We start from the raw sequence: 21,571 nt of genomic DNA on the forward strand, positions 1-21,571 counted from the left end.
CAGGGTCCAAGCTGGTGAAGTGAGGTGGGCCGACAGGTAGTGAGCACCCTGTCAGCAAGAGTGAGTAAGGCTAGATGATCCAGCCAAAGGGTAACTCTCTAGATGGTAGCATTCATGGGCTTTTGTTGCTGTTTTTTAAATTTGATAAAAGCTAATTATGAAGTGTTCCTCACATGCCAAGTGTTTTGTATGTATATTATGTCACTGAAACTTTATAATACTCCAATGAGGTAGAATCTGTTGTTCCCAATTTATGTATAAGAAAACCGAGGCTCCAGGAGGTTAAGTAACTTCCCAAGGGCAGCTAGGAAGTGGCAGGTCTAGAAAGCTGATTACTAAGCTTCTCATCACTACCGCACTGTCCTTTGTGTTTTTCTGTATTTTCCAAGCTTTTGACAGTGAATACACGTTGCTTTCATAATCGTGAAAAAGTCTTACAAGTTACTGACTTGTAAAAAAATTCCATCTGCCCTGATGTTCTGTGCTTCCCTGGTTCTCATATCCCACCCGGGACCCCCTCCTCGGCCTCCGTCCTTGCAGACTCCCACCTTGCTGTCCCTGCCCCCACACCAGCTTGCATGCGTGCGTGCGTCGGGGGCGGGGTGGGGGGGTGGGGGGCGGCGTCCAGTGTCCCAGTCTTGCTGAGGTCTGCTCAAACTGTCTCCGGGAGGCCTCTGGCCCTGGGGGCATGGTGGGGCGGGGGTGGGGGGGCAGGCTCAGGGAAGGAGAAGGGGAAGTAGGAAAGGATGTGAAACTTGGCCATAGCCAGGCAGGCACCACCCCTGCTGGGTGTCCCACAGCGGTCCCTGGGCCCCTGGGTGGAGGACAGGAGCATCCAGCTGAACTGTCCGCCAGCTGAGGCAGGTGAGGCCAGTGCCCGAGGAGGGGGGAGGGGGCTGTGAAGTTCAGGGAGCCCAGGGAGCTGGCCTAGGGGGCTAGACTACGAAGGCAGGGGAGGGCGAGCTCTGCCCTGGGGGTTCTGGGCCAGGACAGAGTTGGCGGGGTGTGGGGGGGCAGGGGGGCCTGATCCAGGACCCAGAATAAGTGAGTGGGGAGGCCTTCTTCATTCCTTGGGTTTGGGAGATAGTGGGAGGTGGTGACATAGACCCATCCGCTCCAACCAGAGTTCCTGCGTTTGCCACCCCCCCGAAACACAAGAAGGTGGAGAAAGGCTGGCAGCGTTAGAACCACAGCACAGGGGTCCCGTAGAGGGTCCAGTGGGTGCTGAAAGGGGCCAAGTGTGCAGGGGAGTAAGCACATGTGTTGGGTCAGGGGGCTGTGAATTCCCGTGTGTATGCACAGCTCTGCCATCTGGGCGAGAGAGTGTGAATTAAATAAGGAGTAGGCGCTCAATAGATATCTGTTCAATGGAATTGATCATCTGTAGGAGTATATGAGTGTGGGTGTCTGGCCAAGTGAGCGATGGAGTCTATTTGGGTGTCAATTTGTGCATCTAGGAGTGTGTAGTGGATTTTGAGTTTGCTCACTGTGCTCGTAGGTGTGGGATCAGAGGCTAGGTTTGTGCATCTATGTGTGTAACTCTGTGGGTGTGCTCAGTTGTGTGTGGGTGTCTGTGCAAATTTCTGGTTCTTCATTTATGTGTGGGGTCACTGGAGCTGGGTGGAAGGCAGACATCGAAGGCCTTTGAGGATGTGTATGTGCCTCAGTGGTGGGCGGATGTGTAGATATCACTGTAGGTGTGGGATTCAAGTGTACGTATGAGACGGGTGTGTGTGAGTGTGTGAGGTCTAGCCCTGCCCCATGTCTCCATAGTGGCATCATGGAGGCCCCGTGGGGCTGGCTGGTGGTCTGTGTGCTGGCCATATCCCTGGCCTCTACAGTGACCCAGAATGTGTGCCAAGCACCGAATGGGAGGAATGGGGCTGCAGGACCACCCGGCCGAGACGGACGGCCTGGCCTCAAGGGGGAGCAAGGGGAGCCTGGTAAGCCCATCCCTCTAGACCCCAGCCCCTCATCCCTTGGCTGGGCCCGGCCTCCGGGTGCAGGCTTGGGGGTGGCACCAAGAAGCGGGAATCCACCTGGGCCCCCACGTGAAGCCCCTACACTCTGCACCTGGTTCCAGGGGCCAAGGGGAACCTAACCTCCTCCCTCGGCATGTGCCCAGGCTGCCAGGCCTCTCCATATACCGCTTCCTGCCTGAGTCCTCTTTCTCATGCACCACCACAAGCAACAAATGTGAAAGGTCTTGGAGCAGTGCCCAGCCCTGGGTTGTTGTTCAGTTACCAGAATGAATAAGGCACCAGCCTTTAGACTCAGGAGACTCATCTTGCTGTGTGACCTTGAGCAAGTTACTGACCCTCTCTAAGCCTCGGTTTCCTCGTCTGCATAACGAAACAATAAACCCACCTGGCACATAGAGAGGATTAATTCATGGCAACTATCTTTTTGCTTCCTTCCAGCCTCCCCCAACTCTGTCCCTGCTTCCCCATTCCCAGCCCCTTCCAGCTTCAGAAATTCACATTCTAGAAAAAAGGCTGGGGGTGAAGGAAAAGAGAGGAGGGCATGCTCCGAGTGGAAAGGGAAAGTCTCAGTCCCCTTGAGCCTCCCAGTCCAGAGCAGACCAGAAAGATCTGCATAGACGTTTGCAATAATTGGCATCCACGCGTCCTAAATGTAGTCCCGAACCTGAAAAAGTCAGGGGCAGTGGCCTGGCGGGCTGTGGAGGACACAGCCCTGGGCAGGGCCCAGCGGAGGAGCCCATGTCCTGTTTTTGCCAGAACCTGACAGCTTCCAAGTACCTGTTCCCACTTTTCTCCACTTTAGCGGTAAGAAAGCTGAGGCTCAGAGGTTGAAACACTTGCCCAAGGTCACACAGCCAGCCAGAATCGAGGTCCTGGAGGCCCAGGCACTCCCCCATGCTCTATCCCACAGCAGCCAAGAGCCCCAGCTACCTCCCTGAGGACGGGTGGACACTGGGCTTCCCCTCCAGATCTGGCCTTTCTCCCCACAGGGGCTCCTGGCATGCGGACGGGCATCCAAGGCCTTAAAGGAGACCAGGGGAACCCTGGGCCCCCGGGAAGCCCTGGCAACATGGGTTTCCCTGGGCCCAGTGGCCCCCTGGGGCTCCCTGGCTTCCCAGGACCGAAAGGCATCAAGGGCAACCCAGGAAACATCAAGGACCAGCCACGGCCGGCCTTCTCAGCCATAAGGCGGAACCCACCAATGGGTGGCAATGTGGTCATCTTCGACAAGGTCATCACCAACCAGGAAGGCCCGTACCAGAACCACACGGGCCGGTTCCTCTGCGCTGTGCCCGGCTACTATTACTTCACTTTCCAGGTGGTGTCCAAGTGGGACATCTGCCTGTCCATCGTGTCGTCTGGGAGGGGCCCGTTCCGGCGCTCCTTGGGCTTCTGTGACACCAACAGCAAGGGAATTTTCCAGGTGGTGTCCGGGGGTATGGTTCTCCAGCTACAGCGAGGGGACCAGGTCTGGATTGAAAAAGACCCCGCCAAGGGCCGCATTTACCAGGGTGCTGAGGCAGATAGCGTCTTCAGTGGCTTCCTCATCTTCCCGTCCATCTGAGACCGGGAAGGACCCTCCCGCCCCTGGCCGCACGTGCTTCCTGCTGTGTGACTCTGGCCCACTCCCTCCACCTCTCTGGTTTCTATGGTCTCCTCTATATGGGGGTGCTGTTGCTTTAGCTGTCTGAGGGAGAGGGCTGGCTCCCGGGGCCCCGAGAACTTACTGCCCACTGCACACTGTAAGAAGATGGATTTCTTAGAATTCTTTCTAGAATAAACACCTGAGTCCATGTGTGCTGAGTCTGAGGTTCGGTTGCTACGCTGGACGCTGGGAGGGAGCATGAGAATGACAATCGTTGAGTGCTTACAAGGCAGGCCCATATTTTGTATTTTACAACATGTATTTAGCAGGTCCTGGGAGCCTCATCGGCCTGGGTTCAAATCCGAGGGTCACCACTTACCAGTTGGCCAACCGTGTGTGTATGATATAACTTCAGGGAACTCAGTGTCCTTATCTGTAAAACGGGAATAACAATGGCACTTCCTTCAAAGACTTGTTGGGAGGATGAATGACTTAATACGTGAAAACTGCAGAGCTGTGCCTGATTCTTAGTAAGGGTTATGGAAGTTTGAGCTATTACTGTATTTTTTTAATCTGTACAGCTGAGGGGTGAGGCGGGTATCACGACCCTACTTTCCAGATAATGAAACAGGCTGGAGCGTGGGGGTGGACATAAAGCCCAAGGTCAGTGATAAAGAAGAGGAGTTGGGATTTGAAGCCGGATCTTACTGGTAACCAAGCCTGTGTGTGTGTAACTGTGACCCTTGCCAGCCTCCATAGCCACATGCCTGACAAGTGACACCTGCTTTTCAACCCTGAACCAGCAAAACATGGGCAAGACTCAGAGATGGCGGGGAGCAGTTGGCCCAAGGGCAGCCAGCAGTCCTCCCCAAAGCCAGGTTTCCTGAGTCCAGCCCTGGGCTTCCCCCTGAGCAGGCATGGAGACTGAGGCTGCCTCCCTCCTGGGCTGGGCACCCCTCCTGGGCTGGGACTGAAAAGGTCTGGAGTGCTCATGGTGAATATTCCCAAGGTCCCACTTAGCCTGTCCAGAGCTGCTCAGAGGCAAGAAGCCCCACCATGTCCTTTGAATGTGAAGACAATAAGGAGCCCGGGAGTTCAGTCCTGAGGATGTCTAATGCCCTGTGCATTTTCCCAAAGGAAACCATTTGTGCCCTGTACACACACCACACACCCACACACTACACATGCACACTCGTCTCCCGCAAGATGCATGTGGACCCACATTCCCGGACTGAGATCTGCCGACTCCCCACTGAAACACGGCACAGTGATCCCCTCCCTCAGCGCACACCCAAGCCACTCCCTCAGATGCCCGTGCACAGCCCTGGACACGCACACTCGTTACACCTTCAAACACACAGACATACTTGGGGTAGACGTGCTGTCATACCCAGGGTTCCCTGTCTCAGATACCCAAGTGCCTCTCCTAAACTGTCAGAAGTACACACACACACACACACACACACACACACAAACACACACACACACACACACAAAACCTCAAGACATGTGTCCCAGACACACCCCTGCTGAGCAGGTGCACACGTCCTCCTCACCCTCCAACACGCATGTGCCTTAGAAATGCCCCGGTTCTGGGGCGCCTGGGTGGCTCAGATGGTTAAGCAACTGCCTTCGGCTCAGGTCATGATCCTGGAGTCCCGGGATCGAGTCCCACATCGGGCTCCCTGCTCAGCGGGGAGTCTGCTTCTCCCTCTGACCCTCTTCCCTCTCATGCTCTCTATCTCTCATTCTCTCTCTCTCAAATAAATAAATAAAATCTTAAAAAAAAAAAAAGAAATGCCCCAGTTCTCTCACCTGCTGACCCTCACACACGCTCGCATTCCCACTGGGCCATTCTCCGAGCCACAGGAATGGTCTTTCCCACCTACTGACTGACACACAGGCAGCCTGGGAGTCCTCACAAACCCATACCTCCCCCCTCCCCAGGCCTCTGACAGACTGCCAAGACCCTCTCCTGGGGCAGGGCTGCCCCAACAACAGCTTCTGGGGGTCGGGAAGAAGAGGGTGACCCTGCTGCTGCCGCAGGTCCAAGCTAGGCTCCTCTGGCCCCCTCTGCCTCCTTCAGGCCTCCGCTCTGCCCCGGCTCTCCGCCTCCCTGCCCAGAATACACGCTCCTGTGGCCCAGGAAATGAAACATCTTTGAGCACCCACGATGTGCTGGACATTTCATAGCCACTGATGCACTGAATCTCAGCAATCCCTCTTAACTGAGGCTCAGAGAAAGGAGATCCCTACCCATGGTCACACTGCTAGAGAGTGGCAGGACCTAGATTTGAACCAGCTCTGCCTGACCCCAAAGTGGGGAGCTCCTTTTCATTGCAAAGATGTCAGGAGTGCAGCCCCTGTAAGTGGTGGGAGAGACCAAGCTAGAGAAACGTGAGTGCAGGGAGCGTCCGTTGCTCCTTATCCTAAACTCCACCCAGATGCACCCCCCTCCCCCACCCACCCAGCCTCCCTGAGGCAAATCGCCGGTCAGGCCTGGAGGAGGGGAACAGGCTCAGGCGGAGCCAGAGCCTGGCTGCGGGGCAAGGCAGGCTGAGCGTGGGCCGAGGCTGCCACCTGCTGGACAACACAGACCCAGGCGCAAACAAGCTGAGAACGGAAGATGGGGTCCCCCACCAAGGCTGTGTCTAGTTTTTGCTCTTCCCAGCCCTCCACCTGCTGGGGACTTCTGAGGTCAAGTTCATTCACATCCTTACTCTCAGCCCACACTCTGCAACCCTGGGCCACAGGGTAGAGGGACAGATGGGGAGACCGAGGCCCTAAGGGTCACTTGGTGGGGCAGGGGCGGAGCTGTGAACTCATGCTCCAAGCTAAGGACTGCGCATGCCTCATACCCTGGGTCCTCACCACTGCCCTGCGTGGGAGCGATTGGAACCCCCCAAATACGGAGGAGGAACCGATGCTCAGCGAGGTCGAAGGCCTCACCCTGAGGGACATCGGTGGCAGGTGGGGGGTCAGGGTTGGAACCCTCAATTGCTCAACAGCCCCTTCCTCCTCAGAATGTCATAGGAGCAGAAGAGGAAGAAAGGAGAGGAGCCTCTCCCGCCTCTGCCAGCCTGGCCCCAGCCCCCAACCCTGCACCAACCATCACAGACTCCAAGACCAGATGCAGGAGTGCCAGGGATGGATCATCAGGGGCCTCGGCAAAGGAAGAGGCACCCATGTGCAAAGCCTGGGCCTCCCCCACCACCCAGTATACAGATGGGAAGACTGAAGCCTAGAGTGGTTTGCGGAGGGCCTCAGAGCAAGGGAGTGGCAGGGCCAGAAGAAGATCTGAGGCCACTGACTCCATAGCAAGAGTCTATCCACCACAGCAGGCTGCCTGCTGTCGAGGCTTGCCCATCCTGGGTGTCCACTCCCAAGTGTAACAAATGAGGGGGGCAAATGGAAGATTCTAGAATAAAGCCTGCCACTTGACAAGTGCGTGTGAGGCTTGTTTCTGGGAGCAGCTAGGCAGAGGGGCCAGAGCAAGGCTTTGGACCTTAAGAAACCATTTACACGTGATTTTTGGTAAGGGCTTTCACCCCGAGACTCAGTTTCTTCATCTGCAAAGGGGGTTATAACTTCCTCCTAGGGACATTGTAAAACAGCTGTCTCAGGCACAGTAAATGCCAACAAATGGGGATGGGCTGAATTGGACACACACACACACACACACACACACACACACACTCCCTCCGGCAGATCCGGGGCAGTGGACATTTCCTCATTTCAGACACGCATGACCCTAGGATGGGGAACGCAGGGGCATCGCTGTGGTCAGCTGGGCTCAGTACCCAAAAGAAAGTATTGAGTCAGGACAAATTATGGGAAAGGGGATGTGGGATTGGGGGCAGGGTGAGCAGAGGGGAGGGGGCCGCCCAGCCTGCTGTGGGCCCTCCTCGCTGTGTCTACTCTGACGCGGTGTCCTCCTGCCCCGGAGAGGGGAAGCAGATTTGAGGACATCTCTGTGACCAGACCAGAATCCTGCCACCTCAGGTGAGGCCAGGAACCCCCACCCCCCAGGCGAGGGCAAATGGCAGCTTCCCCCTGCCGCCTCCCTGAAACATGGGGACAACTTGATTGGTAAGGGGAAGGAGGGTCCCCGTTGCTGAGAGCTAAGGACCTGGGCTCAGAGAAGAGGTCTCATCTCCCATCCATCCTGCAGTCCCAGACCCCAAGGGGCAAGGGGCCTGGGGAGGGAGGTAGGCTCCAGAGGGCTGAGAAGGACCGGCCTGGGGAGCAAGAGAGTGAACTCGGCTCTCTCCCCACCCAGATCCTTCCCCAGGATGGACATGGGGTCCAGCTCCTGGCCCCGCCTTGGACTAAACCTGATGCTGCTCCTGCTGGCGTTGCCACTTGGGGGCCAGGCCAGCACAGGCTGCTACGGGATCCCTGGGATGCCGGGCCTACCAGGGGCCCCCGGGAAGGATGGATACGATGGATGGCCGGGGCCCAAGGGTGAGCCAGGTGAGTCTGCCGGCCTGCTGGGGAGGGGTTACCTGAGGCCTGGGGGCAGCGGGCAAAGTGTCCGTCCGAGGCTAAGCTGGGGGGAGGAGGACAGCAACCTGTTGGCAAGACTCCCAGAGCAGAGTCCCGCTTTCCTGGCAGGTGTAGCCCATTTCTTCTCAGAGCCCAGGGCTCGGTTCTCCCTGTTCCCCAATTTTGTGCCTCAGGGTCTCATCTGACACCAGGGAGCGAACAAGAGCACCTGTCCCAGGACGGGGCAGGGAGGATCACAGGAGATGATTCTGAAGACCTTTGGCAAACTCTAAAGCGCTGTGCTCTTTGATTACAGCCCCTCTACCCCCTGCCCTGCAGCATGGACTTCTGGGGGGTGGGGCCCACACATTGAGTGTCCACAACACACAGATGGCCAGGGTTCAAATCCCAGCCCTACCACTTCCCTGCGTGAAGTGCCTCAGTGTCCTCATCTGTCAAATGGGGAGATGGTCGTACCTAGTGCATAGGGGTGCTGGGATGATTAAACAAGTTGAAATGTAAAACAGCACCGCGAACATGGTAAGGTCTCAGGGTGGCAGAGCCTATGCATGTTATAGCTGTTATTGTTTTTATCGGATCTGTGCTCACCTCCGTCCCCCTAGTTGGGGGCACGGGGAGTGAGAAGTCAGGATTGCAGAATGATGGGCAAGCCCTAGCGTGAGCAAAAGGGGCTGAAGATGTGAGGGGGCGTGGGTGCTGGGCAAGCGCTGGAGTCTGGGGGCGCCTTCTCGGTCAGAAGGTGCATATCTGGGATGCAGGTGTGTCTGGAGCCAGTGTGGGTGAGACTGGGGTGTGGTTGGACAGAGGTGATGGGGGGCGGCAGAGGCGGGGGGCGGGGGCAGGCCAGGGATGAGGAATGTCCTTAGGAATTTCCCCACTGTCATCTTCACTCCTGGCACTAGAATGGAATTTTGCCAACATTCCAGAAGGAATTCTCTGATTCAGGGTTAGCCAAATGAGGCCCCCAGGTCTGCCATTTTTCGAGAACGTAGACTGCACAGCTGCCTCTGGCCATCTCGTGGCCTAGGGTGGCCGATGGCAACCAATTATCGAGCTCCTACTATATGCCAGGCATGGTTCCAAATGCTCGGCGTATGTTTTAGCCACTACCCTCCCCACTGCCTGTCAGGCCCCTCCCCATGGCATGTCCTCCCCCTCCCAATCAGTTGCTGGAAGCTATCCTGAGGGATGAGACAAGGCCCTGCACACCTTGCAGGCCTCACCAGGAGCTGACCTTCCTGAGCACTTCCTATGCGGTGCCTGGAACGCTCACTCTCCCACTCCAAGCTCCCAGCAGCTCTCTGGAATCCGTTCTATTACACCCTTTCCTCAGTTAGTCACGCAGAAGCTCGGGGAGGGGAGGTCACCTGCCCAGGGTCAGGCGGCTTTCGCCTAGGTCTGTTGGATCCTGGTCCCCCTCTCCTAACCCCAGGACCTAAAAGGCTCACACAACCATAGAGGGAGGATCTGTCACAAATAGGTCGGCACAGAAAGCCAACCGTAAGGAAGTCAAAGGAGGAAGCAGCCATGAGGCTGGTAGGCTTGGCCAGAGCGGGCTTCCGGGAAGAGGAGACGAGAGCCCGGCCCTAAAAGATGAGTACGGTTTGGACAAGGGGAGAAAAATCTCACAGAGGCTCAGAGAATCAGGGCTGTCACAAAAATCACACGCTCTGACTAGGACTCAGACAGACTTGACTTTCCAATCTTGACTCCACCTCCTCCTGGCTGCTTGGCCTTGAGTGAGTCTCCAGCCTCAGTTTCCTCATCTGTACCATGAGAGAAGTGGAACCAGCCCAGGTGTCATAAGGGGCTCCGGGCGGCTGAATGGGGCCAGGGGAGACAACAACCCCCTTAGTGGGGCAGTTTCCGTTTGGCTCCATCCAGTGCTTCCCGCATGCTAAGCTGGTCCGGGGTGGTTCCGTCTCAGGAACGGACACAAGTTCTGCGGAGTTCTGAAGCTTATAAAATGTTGAGGGCCCTCTTTTAAAAAAAATAATACAAAATTATAGGTCCATTTGTTTGCAGGGAAGGGGTTGGTTACACAAATCTACACGTGCTACAAAATCGTGTTAGAACGCGCTCCGACACGTGCTGATGCTGGTTAGGCCTACCCTCTCCATCATACATGTGGAAACTGAGGCCGACCGACAGGGGGGCACCGTAGCCACGGTCAGAGGGCAAGTCCGTAGGGAGGCAGGACTCCAGGTGATAGTCCACCTGGGGAAGGAGGTTCCAGAGGCTAAACTCTGGTGTTATGTGCCCTGGAGGACACCCCCGGGGTCGCTGCCCCCTGCCCCATCACCTCCTTCCCACCTGCTCTCTCCCCAGGAATCCCAGCTATCCCTGGAACACGAGGACCCAAGGGTCGGAAGGGAGAACCCGGCACACCTGGCTTTCCCGGGAAGAATGGCCCCATGGGAACCTCTGGGATGCCAGGGGTTCCCGGTCTCATAGGACCCCCAGGGGAGCCAGGCGAGGAGGGCAGGTACAAGCAGAAGCACCAGTCCGTGTTCACAGTCACACGGCAGACGGCTGAGCACCCCAGGCCCAACAGCCTGGTCAAGTTCAACACAGTCATCACCAACCCACAGGGGGATTATGATACCAGCACCGGCAAGTTCACCTGCAAAGTCCCTGGGCTTTACTACTTCGTGTACCACACGTCGCAGACGGCCAACCTGTGCGTGCACCTGTACCAGAGTGGCGCCAAGGTGACCACCTTCTGTGACCACATGTCCAACAGCAAGCAGGTCAGCTCGGGCGGTGTGCTGCTGCGGCTGCCGGTGGGCGAACAGGTGTGGCTGGCCGTCAATGACTACAACGGCATGGTGGGCACCGAAGGCTCTGACAGCGTCTTCTCCGGCTTCCTGCTCTTTCCTGACTAGGGCGGTCAGGCCTGTTCCAGCCCCAGGGCCGTCCCGCCTCCCTCAGCTTCCCTGCAAGAACCGCTGTGCTCGGGCCATTCTCCCCGCCTGATGGACTCCTCCTCCAGGAAGCCCGCCCTGACCCCGTGCCCCACATTCTCTCCCTCCTCTGAGCTCCTTCAGGAGCCACTGCTTTGAGACTTAACCAACACCTTCTAATACTGTCAATGGTTCCCGCCACCCACCAAGTCTTGGGAAAGGCAAGGACATAGAGAAATAAATAAATAAATAAATTGATAAATATGCACGGTTCAGGCTTCTCACTGCCAAGTTCTCGAAGAAGCGGGCCTCTTCATCCTCAGCTTTGCACCTGCCGCAGCCATCTGCAGGCTCTAGATTTAGACAGAGCCTCTAGCTGGTGCTCAGTAAGGGTTGGTGCCAATGTTGAGACACTCAGCGTCCTGTGGCCATTTGGGAGAGTGTGATGGAAGGCTGCAAGAGGTTCCCAATGGGCTATCTGCTGTCACTTATTTGGGTGAGAGGTGCTACTGTCATTAAAGTTATCCATGCTCACAGGTAAACAGGAGTGTTTGAATTCCCAGACCTATGTTGAATTGTGGCTGCACCTGTCACAGGAGGAGTTTGGGCTCAGGTAAGCCCAATGTAGACCAAGAACAGATGTGCAGTGGATTTGTGCCGAATTAATGAGTTAGTTGGAGCGAATGAATGAATGAATACTGGGCAAATGAGTGACTAAAAGCAGAGTAAATGAATGAGTGAGATGGGCATGAGCCAGTAAGAGAGAGAGAATCTGTGTCCCCGGTTGTCTGATTCACCCCAAATAACTGTCAGACTCTGGGAGCCCCCAGGCACTCAACGAAAACGAGTGCTGCCCCGAGGATGTCAGGCTTCCACACAAGGCTCCTGATGGTTGGGCCCGGCTGGCATGATCCTTGTTGGAGGACCAGGAGGCCCGACACTAGCCACAGCCCTTTCATTGTGGTGACCCTGAGAAGGGTTGACAGTTCAGGTTCAAAAAAGATAAAAAGTGTAACTTTCCTGGGCAGACTGCCCATCCGGCCTCAGAGCCCACAGAGACCCAAGGAGAACCTGCCCCGGCCTCGCTGAGATCTCAGCCTGTTTCCACGAGACCCCGCGGAGCTCACAGAGGCACTGACCCACCGGGGCTGCCACAGCAGCCCGCCACCAGCTCCACCCACTCTGGCTCCTTTGTTCGTGAAAGGAGCCAGTCCACACCCTCCTGCCTTTGCCATGTTGTTTCTTCATCCTGCAGAGCCCTCACCCTGCTCACACTAGTCCTCCATCCACCTGGATAATACACACTCAGCTGTCAGGGGTCAACACAAAGATCACCTCCTCCACGAAGCCTTCCCTGATTCTCCCATGTGTGTCCCCGCAGTGCCCTCCAGAGCCTTGGATCACAAACTAGGTGACTTTTTAGAGCCCAGGTTCCCAAATCTGGTGGTGCAACAAAATCATGTGTGCACACACACGCACACACACGCATGTACTCACAGAGTGGGAACAGAGGCAAGGGCCTAGGAACCCTGGCTGGGTCAGGGGGTGCCTCTGGCAGGGACAGGGCCAGGTCACGGGGCCACTCCTCACGGCTGTCCTCCATCAGCCACTTAGCAGTTTGCCCAGCAGCGCCTCAAGTGCTACATCTTTTTTCTCAGTTCTCTTTTGTTTAAAAAATCAATACACCGTTTATGTAGGCCACGGTGTCAGATGAGAAACCTGTACTTTGGAAACGACAATTTTTGTGCCATTTTTATTTTCCATAATTGTTTCCTTGTTGTTCTCGCTTTGTCAGGAGAGACAGGCCTTCGAAAATGCCAGCTTGTCTGCTGGGCTGAGGGGAACCTGGCGAGGGCTTCGAAGGGGGGCAAGCGAGGGGCAGTGGAGGTGGGACATGAACCAGCATAGGACACCCCAAGGGGTGGCTTGAGTCTGCTTGACAGTCTCTCTCTCTCCCTCTCCTGTGGCCCCTCCCCCCCGAACAAAATAAAGAAATAAAATCATTAAAAAGAAGAAAAGGACACCCCACGCCTCAAGGAATCCCTTTTAGACCACAGAATTTTGAGTTGTATGTCTCTTCTCCCACCCTAGGTAGGGATCATTCCCCTCTGTGCCAGGGATGCAAGGCAGAGATTTTTATACAGACACTAGCTGACTCCTACTCAGAGGCTGAGGCCCAGAGACCCCTCCACTCCTGGTCCCTGATCCAGGCATGGCTCCCATGCACGCAGGCTCCAAGAATTTGGTCTTCTCTTCATATATATAACACTGTCCCCAGGTTTGCATGGGGGGCCTGCAGAGGGCTGGGCCCTGGATGTGCCAGGTTACTTCACTGGCCCCCCACAACCCATGCTTTCCCTTCATATATGGGGAAACCGAGGCCAGTAAATATGCCTGAGGCCACATAGCTAGACCAAGGCAAAGCTGGGATTCAAACTCGGGAGAGGCTGATTCCTAAGCCCATGTCCATCCTCCCCTACCTGCTGCCTCCTGCTCTTAGTCTCGAGCCGTCTCCTTAAACCCCAAGTTCAAATTCACCTTTTCTCATTGCCATCAGCCACCAAAGAATTAGAAGCCCAGGCGGCCTTTGGGGACCTTCAGAAGAACCCTGGACCTGCAACCTGCGAATTTACAATTTTATAGGTTCAGAGACTAAGTGTTATGGAACTCTACCCTTCTCCCTGCTCAGAATCCACTGCCTTCCCCTCCTCATCCAGGCCAAGTCCCTTTGAGTCTATAGTTGGCCGAGCCCAGAAACCCTTTGGCTTTACCAAGCTAGTCTCTTCTTTCCCTAATACCCACTGCAGGTAACCTTAATTTCCATCAATCAGCATCCACAAGCCCAAAGATGTTCTATCTCCAAGCACAGATGTCAAGTGGGGCCCTCCTGACCTGTGGCAACTCCTGGCGCTGGTTGGGCATCCATCCCTGCAAGAGGCACACATCCCTGCAAGGGGCACACATGCCTGCGAGGGGCACCCATCCCTGCGAGGGACACCCATTCCTGCGAGGGGCACCCATCCCTGCGAGAGGCACCCATCCCTGAAAGGGGCACCCATCCCTGCGACGGGCATCCATCCCTACGAGGGGCACCCCTCCCTGCGAGGGGCAGCCATCCCTGCGAGGGGTACCCATCCCTGCGAGGGGCATCATATTGCCTTAGATGCAGCCTCAGCAAGCTGGCTGATACCCTGGTGCCAGGTATGCCTGTCTCTGAGTCCTGCAGCTACCACTTGTATGAGGTGTGGGCTCCAGCTGAAACCAAGGGTCCGACGCTCATTCAGCTGAGCCACCCAGGTGCTCCTAGTCCTCTCTTTTCTCTGACATTTATCGCAGAGGCCATAAGACCACTGCTTCATTCATTGTTTAACACCAGTCTCCCCCAGCAGAAGAAACTCTCCATGGGGACAAGAGCCATGGCTGACCTGTTTGTGACTCTGTGCCCAGCACCTAGCACGGAGAGGCTCATGATAGACATTTGTTCAGTGATGACTTTCTCCTCTCTTGGCCTCAGTTTTCCCATATTTAAGGCGAGGGGAATGAGCTGGCTGACCTCTGAGCCCCTCTCCAGCCCTGACCTGGTGTGATTCCAGGATCAGCAAGCAATAAGCCCGTGCCTATGCCCATCATTGTCATCAGCTTTGAGCCTTGCTGTAAGCAGAGGAAGGGCTATCAATAAATAATGACTGCATTTAAAATTCATTACTAGATAATTTTCTGAGAACAGGGCAAGAGCGGAAGTATAGAATGGGAAGAAGGCAGAGGAGATGAGCCCAGAAAAGGGAAGCCTGAGACATGGCATGGTAGTAACAATTAACACGTGCCTTGTACTTCCTAGTTTATGCTCCACTTTCTCCTCCACGATCGCAAATGAGCCCCCCAGGGCCCTGTGCCGTCTACGGGGCATTGGTCATTATAGCCCCAACATCTAGCAGAGGAAACTGGGGCTCCCTTGAGTCCTCTTGGCGGAGAACACTTAGGCCCCCATTTGAGACCTCAGGAATCAAGCTCTCTGATGAGTGGCAGAGCCAGAATATGAATCACGGTTTCTGACTCCGAATCCAGTGCTCAGGCACCGGGCCAGCCATGTTCTCATTTCAGTGAGGAACACCCATGTCTGCTGGAGGGGATCACAAGGCCGGGGGCCCTGACACGCAAGCCACCAGTTGTGGACATTCTCCCAGCACAGCCTGTTCCCCCAACGGCTGCTGAGCTGGCGAAACCAAACTGGCCAACCACCCTCCCCATTTACAGTAAACCCCTCCAGATTGCAGAAATGAGACCTGAAACTGCCTGGATGGGCTAAGAGTGGAGGGGGCCGTCCTGCTGGGTCCATGGGTGGGGGTTGTCTGGGGAAGGCCCTTCCTATCTCTGGGGAATGGGACTTCCGCTTTGGCCTGAGAGCAGCAAGGACCTGGCTCCTGGTCCCACTGCTGCCCGGCCCAGCGGCATCACCAGACACCAGGTTCCCAGGTGAGGATGGGGTTCGGCGCCTGGGGGGACCGGCCAGCAGGACCAATATGGCAGAGGGTGATGATGTCCAAAGGGGAGGCCTTGCGTCCCCTGCCTCAGAGCCACTGGGGGCGATTAACCATGCGGATCCCTGGGCCCAATCCCAGACCTGGGGAGTCAAACTCCCTGGGGGTGTGCTTGGGAGTCTACTGCTATCCGGGGCCCCAAGTGATGGGAGGCAGCCTAACATGGGAGCCACCAAGACTCAAGCTGAGTCCTGCTTCTGTCTCTTCGATGCTGGTGACCTGGGGCAAGGCATGTAACTTCTCTCAGCCTGGACCCTCTCTGGGAATAATAGAACATTTTAGGGGCACTGGGAGCCCTGAAGGAGGTCAAGCTCACCCAGAGCTTAGCGAATGACCTGGTTCAAGATACGTGGGAGGCAGAGGTGAAATTAGAACCCAGGTCCCCCTCCACCCAGCCCAGCATTTCTCCAACACCTGCCTTCTCTCCTTTCCTCTCGGTCTGCTGAGAAAGCTCAGCTTGACTCTTTCAAGGAACGAATTTGACTTGTAGGTGGAGTTGAGATTCGTTATTAGTTAGCACTGAGTGAACCGAATCACGTTGATAAAGGAGGGGTTGGGATCAGACACCCCACAAGAGATCTCATTCCTCTTAGACTCCACCTCATTTAACCCTCAGCCCTGACAGGTAGAAGTTAGCTTTGCTAGAGAGGCTCAGAGAGGCTAAGGGACTTGCCTGAGGTCATGCAGTGAGCTGGCAGCAGGGGGGGAGTTCAAAGTCCAGTTGGCCTGATTGCAAGTTGGGGAGCGGGTGGGAAGGGACTGTTGGGGGCTGGAAGGAGACGGGAGGACTGGTGACCTGGGAAAGATGTGAGGAGCAAGGCTGGCAGGGGCGACAGGTGGCAGGGACAGGGGTCAGACCAGATGAATCCTAGGTCCCTGCCCAAATCTGAGACTCAGTGGCCCCTGAGATGAGCCGGAACCTGGATCTTCCCACTCCCCACCCCAGCCCCACCTCCTGCTTCCCCAGGAAGCCCGAGTCTCATGGTGGGTCTGGACCCACCGCCCTCATCCCTCCACCCCCTGCTTGGAGCTCTCCACTCCTGGGCTGCCTCCACCTGAGACCTCCTCTCCCTGAGCCCCATCTCCCCAAGGGGCTGGATCCTGTTTTATACCTTTCCAACCATCCTCCGTCATATCCCAATGCTTGGGGATTCTTGGATGACGGGGATAATACAAAAAAAGGCTAATATTCATTTAGCATTTCCACCATGCCGGGCCCTACCTCATCCATCCCCCCACCAATCCTGCGTGGCAGAGATTAGTGTTATCCCCATTTTATGGAAGGGGAAAGGCGCCAGAGAGAAGCGACTTGCCTGAGGCCCTCACCCAGACGTGGCAGAGGCTGATTCGGCTCCCGGTAGCATTGCTATCCTTCTGACACCGGGGCCTCTCACCACTGCCCCTGGCGCCGAGCCTGCTGAGCAGTAAGGATAGATGCCTCCTCCACTGAGCGGCCGCCCGTACCCAGCGCGGCTCAAAATGTCACTGCGCAGTAGCCCCTGTCAGCCTGTCCGGCTCCAAAGCCCACATTTGAACCACCAAGCTCAGCGGCCTCTTAACGGAACACCCTGTGGGTTTTAAGATCCAGTGGACGTGGGTTGGAATTCCAGCCACAAGGCGGCCACGTAACCCTGACGGGGCTCCCACCCTCTCTAGTACCCAGTGTCCTCATCTGGAGGAGAAAGCCGGTTGCTTTCCTGGGGGGCTGTGGTAAGGACCACGGGAAATGAGATAGCGGCACGTAAAGTGTTTGGCCCAGAGCCTGGCTAAATGCCCATTGCATGGGTTATTGAAGTTGTCAAATCCGTCATTTTGTAAAGCCTCCAGGAAGAATGCAAACTGGTATTATGCAAAAATAAACATTTTAGGTTAAATTTTTATTATGTGAATGACCCTCAATTTTTTTTAAAGGTTCCCTTATTTTATTTTTTAGAGAGAGAGTACGAGCAGGAGCGGGAGGGGCAGAGGGAGAGGGAGAGAGAATCCCAAGCGGACTCCACCCTGAGTGCAGAGCCCAACGTGGGGCTCGATCTCACGACCCCAAGATCACGATCTGAGCCGAAACCAAGAGTCAGATGCCTAACTGACGGCGCCACCTAGGCGTCCCATCACCTCAATTTTTTAAAGCAATGTTGGATTCAATGAGTTTTGAGGTCCCTTCTGTCTTGAGAACTAATGCTATGGGGTGCTGGCTGTTCTGACCAGCTCAAGACAGCTCAGTCCTTCCTAGCTCTCCGGGATTCAGAAGGGGTCCACGCTTCCCTCTTACCTGGGCCTTTGGAGGGACCTGAGAATATTCCATCAGCAGAGACAGCCTGGTGTGCTGGCAGGGAAGCTGGCTTCAGAGGCAGACGGGCCTGGGTTTGAGTCTGGCTACAGTCCTTCCTGTATGACCCTGAGCAAGTGTCTGGGCCTCCCTGAACTTCAGGGTCCTCTTCAGTATAAAAACAAGAGCTTCCTCCAGGCAGGACTGCTCTGAGGATGTAAAGTGGCCCACTATGGAAACAGCACAGGCACCCTGAACTCAGAAACTCTAATGAATAGGAACGCTTGCAAGAAAACCCAAAGCCCAAGAACCACAACCTTGACCCCTCACCCCTCTGACCCCTCACTCCCCTCCAGCCACACTGGCCTCCCTGTGGGGCCTCGACACTCCAGGCGCTATCTTATCTCTGGGCCTTTGCCCCTGCTTCCTTTCCTCCCGGAACATTCTTGCTCCAGCCCTTCCTGAACCTCCAGGTCTCAGCCTGAACACCACTCTCAGAGAGGCTGCCCGCTGCCCCTCGACCCCAGAAAACCATCCACCTGCCCCTCAATTCCAGTTGCTCCCCCTCTCCCTCCAAGCACCCCTGCGTTGCCTACAGAGCGCTCTGCACAGTCTCTCACTACTTCCCTTTACTTGTATGTTGACCTGTTTATCGTCCTCCTTCCCCTAAGACCGCCAGCCCCGTGAAAGCAAGAGCCATATCTGTGTTACCCCAGCACCCAGCGCGGGGTCTGGTCTGGTGGAAAGGACACACTCAGTGAATACGTGAAGCGGTGAATGAATGATTGAACCCATGCTACGAGTCTCCATGGTAGTAACCCACTCCATCGTCTTGTCCCCCCTGCAGGAGGTAACTGAGACGGGGCGGTGATGAAGACCCCAGGGGGCGGCGTTCTGGCGCTGCTGCTGGTCCTGGGTCTGCCGGATGTCTCCTGGGCCCAGAGCAGCTGTACCGGACACCCGGCCATCCCCGGCATTCCCGGCATCCCTGGCGCACCGGGCTCTAATGGCAAACCCGGGACCCCAGGGGTAAAGGGAGAGAAAGGTACTGCAGGCTCTGGGGAGAGACGCTCGTGTCATTGAGCAAGGCCCCGTCTCCTGCCTCCCCGGTCACAGCTGCTGACCCGAGCGATCACAAAAGCACTTGCAAATCCGTCAGCTTGCCAAGCACCGCCCCCGCCCCCCAACAACACTCCACAATGACTTTGTGAAGAGGGAATTCCGAGTCCCATTTTACAGCCTGGAAAACTGATGTCTGGAAAGGCTACTGATTTGCCCAGGGGAGCCCAGTCCGTGTCGAGGCTGAGACCAGACCGTGGCTCTCTCACCCCTAACTCCAGGCAGAGAGAGAGAACCCCGGGCTGCCTCCCGGGTGGGTGGCTTCCCCTCTCTGAAATGCGGTTTCTTTACCTATAAAACGTGGGCAGATTCTTTGTGTGGTTGTCACAGGGTTCAAATGAGACTTCTCACCAAGACACCACCCCCCCGTAAAATGTAGTTCATTCATTCATTTAACCAAAACCAACCGCTGTCCTCACATAATCGCAAGTAACCCTCACAATCCCGCAAAATATCCTCATGCCCATTTTACAGAGGAGGAAGCTGAGCCCCAGAGAATGTGACTCCGTCAAGGTGACACGATTAATAACGGCAGGTGTGGCAGGGCATCTGTCTGTCCCCTGAGCCCATGCTCTCAGCCACAATACTCCACCACTTTCCTGGAAGAGAGGTTTTCTCTCACACTGTGCCAAACAGAGGGGTGGCGGTCGCTTGGTGTGGCCACGAGAAGGTTTCCAGGGCCCACTTCCAGGCTCTGGTGAAAGGAATGTCGGGATTGAGTAAAGACGTCTGCCCTGGGGAAGGGGATGAGGAGGGATAGTGCGTGGGCCAAGAATTCATTACCCAGCTCCAGGCCAGATCAAGGGAGGTTGGATGAGCTGGTGAGGCGTGCAGGCCCAGCACCCTCCCTGAGGAGACACCGTTGTCTGCACCTCTGGCGTCAGGTCCCATTGCTGTCAGGAAAGTGGGGCTGAGAGGAAACCGCCCACCGCCCCCCCTTCCACACAGGGAAGCTGAGGTCCAGAAAGAAGCAGGGACATGTCAAAGGTTACACGGCCAGTCTCCCAGCCTCCCGGCCCAGGGCTCTTTCCTTTGGTTCTCAGTGATCCCTAGCCTATCATGTCTACTGTCTCTCCTTTTCCAGGGCTGCCAGGGCTGGCTGGAGACCATGGCGAGTATGGGGAGAAGGGAGACCCAGGGATTCCTGGGAAACCAGGCAAAGTAGGTCCCAAGGGCCCCATCGGCCCCAAAGGTTCCCCAGGGCCCCCCGGAGCCCGCGGCCCCAAGGGTGAATCAGGGGACTACAAGGCCACGCAGAAAATCGCCTTCTCTGCCACGAGGACCATCAACAGTGTCCTGCGGCGGGACCAGACCATCCGCTTCGACCACGTGATCACCAACGAGAACCGCAACTATGAACCTCGAAGTGGCAAGTTCACCTGCAACGTGCCCGGCATTTACTACTTCACCTACCACGCCAGCTCTCGAGGGAACCTGTGCGTGAACCTCATGCGGGGCCGGGAGCGCATGGAGAAGGTGGTTACCTTCTGCGACTACGTCCAGAGCACCTTCCAGGTCACCACGGGCAGTGTGGTCCTCAGGCTGACCCAGGGGGAGAACGTCTTCCTGCAGGCCACAGACAAGAACTCCCTGCTGGGCATGGAAGGTGCCAATAGCATCTTCTCTGGGTTCCTGCTCTTCCCAGACGCAGAGGCATGAGCTGTGAGGCTAGTTTCACCCCCTCTTCATCCCCTCCCCCACCAGCAATGCTCACTTTTACCCCCAACGCCACCCCCACCAGGCCAAAACACAAGTAGGGCTCCGTGGATGTTGCTGAATGAATGAGTAAATAAACTTTTCAAGGCCAAAGGACAGTGGTCTAATTCAACTCTGTGTCCCAACACCTAGTGCACAGTAGGTGCTCAGAAATGTTGCTTGAATGCTGGTTGAATGAATGAATGAATGAATGCATGACCTCTGAAAGCAGAAACTCTATCTGATTGGAGGTGACTCTGTGCCCTGCTCCGTGACAGCCACACAGTGGGAGATGGGAAAGGCACACCATCTACTGAGCACCTATTATGTTCCAAGCACTGGACTAGACCCTTTCATTCTCTCATTAAGCCTCACACTCATCCTGGGAGACAGGTTGCATTGCACCCAGTTTACAGAGGACAAAACTGAGGGTCAGAAGGATGAAGGGACCATCCTCGATCCCACAAACAGAAAGGGGTCGGCCCACCTGACGACCTGAGGCCTCTTTCAAGGCAACATATTGAGGCCGGCCACTACAGAGGCTTTTGCTCTTTTTTTTTTTTTTAAGATTTATGTATTTATGGGCGCCTGGGTGGCTCAGTTGGTTAGGCGACTGCCTTCGGCTCAGGTCATGATCCTGGAGTCCCAGGATCAAGTCCCACATCAGGCTCTCTGCTGAGCAGGGAGTCTGCTTCTCCCTCTGAACCTCTTCCCTCTCATGCTCTCTATCTCTCATTCTCTCTCTCTCAAATAAATAAATAAAATCTTTAAAAAAAGATTTATGTATTTATTTGAGAGAGAGAGCATGTGAGCAGGGGGAAGGGCAGAAGCAGAGGGAGAAAAGACAGAATCTCCCATAGACTCCATGCTGAGCGTGGAGCCCGACGCAGGGCTTGATCCCACAACCCTGAGATCATGACCTGAGCCGAAATCAAGAGTTGGAGGCTTCATCGACTGTGCCACCCAGGCGCCCCACT

At 55.8% G+C, this 21,571-nt stretch overlaps 3 protein-coding genes across 5 annotated transcripts; all 3 read left to right on the forward strand.

The window, feature by feature from the left end:
* Nucleotides 1–725: 725 nt before the first annotated feature.
* Nucleotides 726–3,777, forward strand: C1QA (complement C1q A chain). 2 transcript variants are annotated; one of them, XM_035727417.1, is made up of 3 exons: nucleotides 726–864; nucleotides 1,774–1,943; nucleotides 2,972–3,777. In XM_035727417.1, the coding sequence occupies exons 2-3, from the start codon at nucleotides 1,781–1,783 to the stop codon at nucleotides 3,544–3,546; spliced, it is 738 nt and encodes a 245-aa protein (XP_035583310.1). In that variant the 5' UTR covers nucleotides 726–864; nucleotides 1,774–1,780; the 3' UTR covers nucleotides 3,547–3,777. The 2 variants fall into 2 exon arrangements, with proteins under 2 accessions (XP_035583310.1, XP_035583311.1); XM_035727418.1 differs by having other exon boundaries at nucleotides 751–860.
* Nucleotides 3,778–7,414: 3,637 nt separating this feature from the next.
* Nucleotides 7,415–11,249, forward strand: C1QC (complement C1q C chain). 2 transcript variants are annotated; one of them, XM_035727409.1, is made up of 3 exons: nucleotides 7,415–7,569; nucleotides 7,847–8,040; nucleotides 10,402–11,249. In XM_035727409.1, exons 2-3 carry the CDS (start codon nucleotides 7,860–7,862, stop codon nucleotides 10,956–10,958), a joined length of 738 nt encoding a protein of 245 aa, XP_035583302.1. In that variant the 5' UTR covers nucleotides 7,415–7,569; nucleotides 7,847–7,859; the 3' UTR covers nucleotides 10,959–11,249. The 2 variants fall into 2 exon arrangements, with proteins under 2 accessions (XP_035583302.1, XP_035583303.1); XM_035727410.1 differs by having other exon boundaries at nucleotides 7,509–7,656.
* Nucleotides 11,250–15,293: 4,044 nt separating this feature from the next.
* Nucleotides 15,294–20,711, forward strand: C1QB (complement C1q B chain). Its single transcript, XM_027582294.1, has 3 exons — nucleotides 15,294–15,449; nucleotides 18,628–18,825; nucleotides 19,984–20,711. The coding sequence occupies exons 2-3, from the start codon at nucleotides 18,651–18,653 to the stop codon at nucleotides 20,556–20,558; spliced, it is 750 nt and encodes a 249-aa protein (XP_027438095.1). The 5' UTR covers nucleotides 15,294–15,449; nucleotides 18,628–18,650; the 3' UTR covers nucleotides 20,559–20,711.
* The last annotated feature ends 860 nt before the right edge of the window (nucleotides 20,712–21,571 follow it).

This window comes from Zalophus californianus, chromosome 4 (genome assembly GCF_009762305.2).
Source record: "Zalophus californianus isolate mZalCal1 chromosome 4, mZalCal1.pri.v2, whole genome shotgun sequence".
Classification (NCBI taxonomy): Eukaryota; Metazoa; Chordata; class Mammalia; order Carnivora; family Otariidae; genus Zalophus; species Zalophus californianus.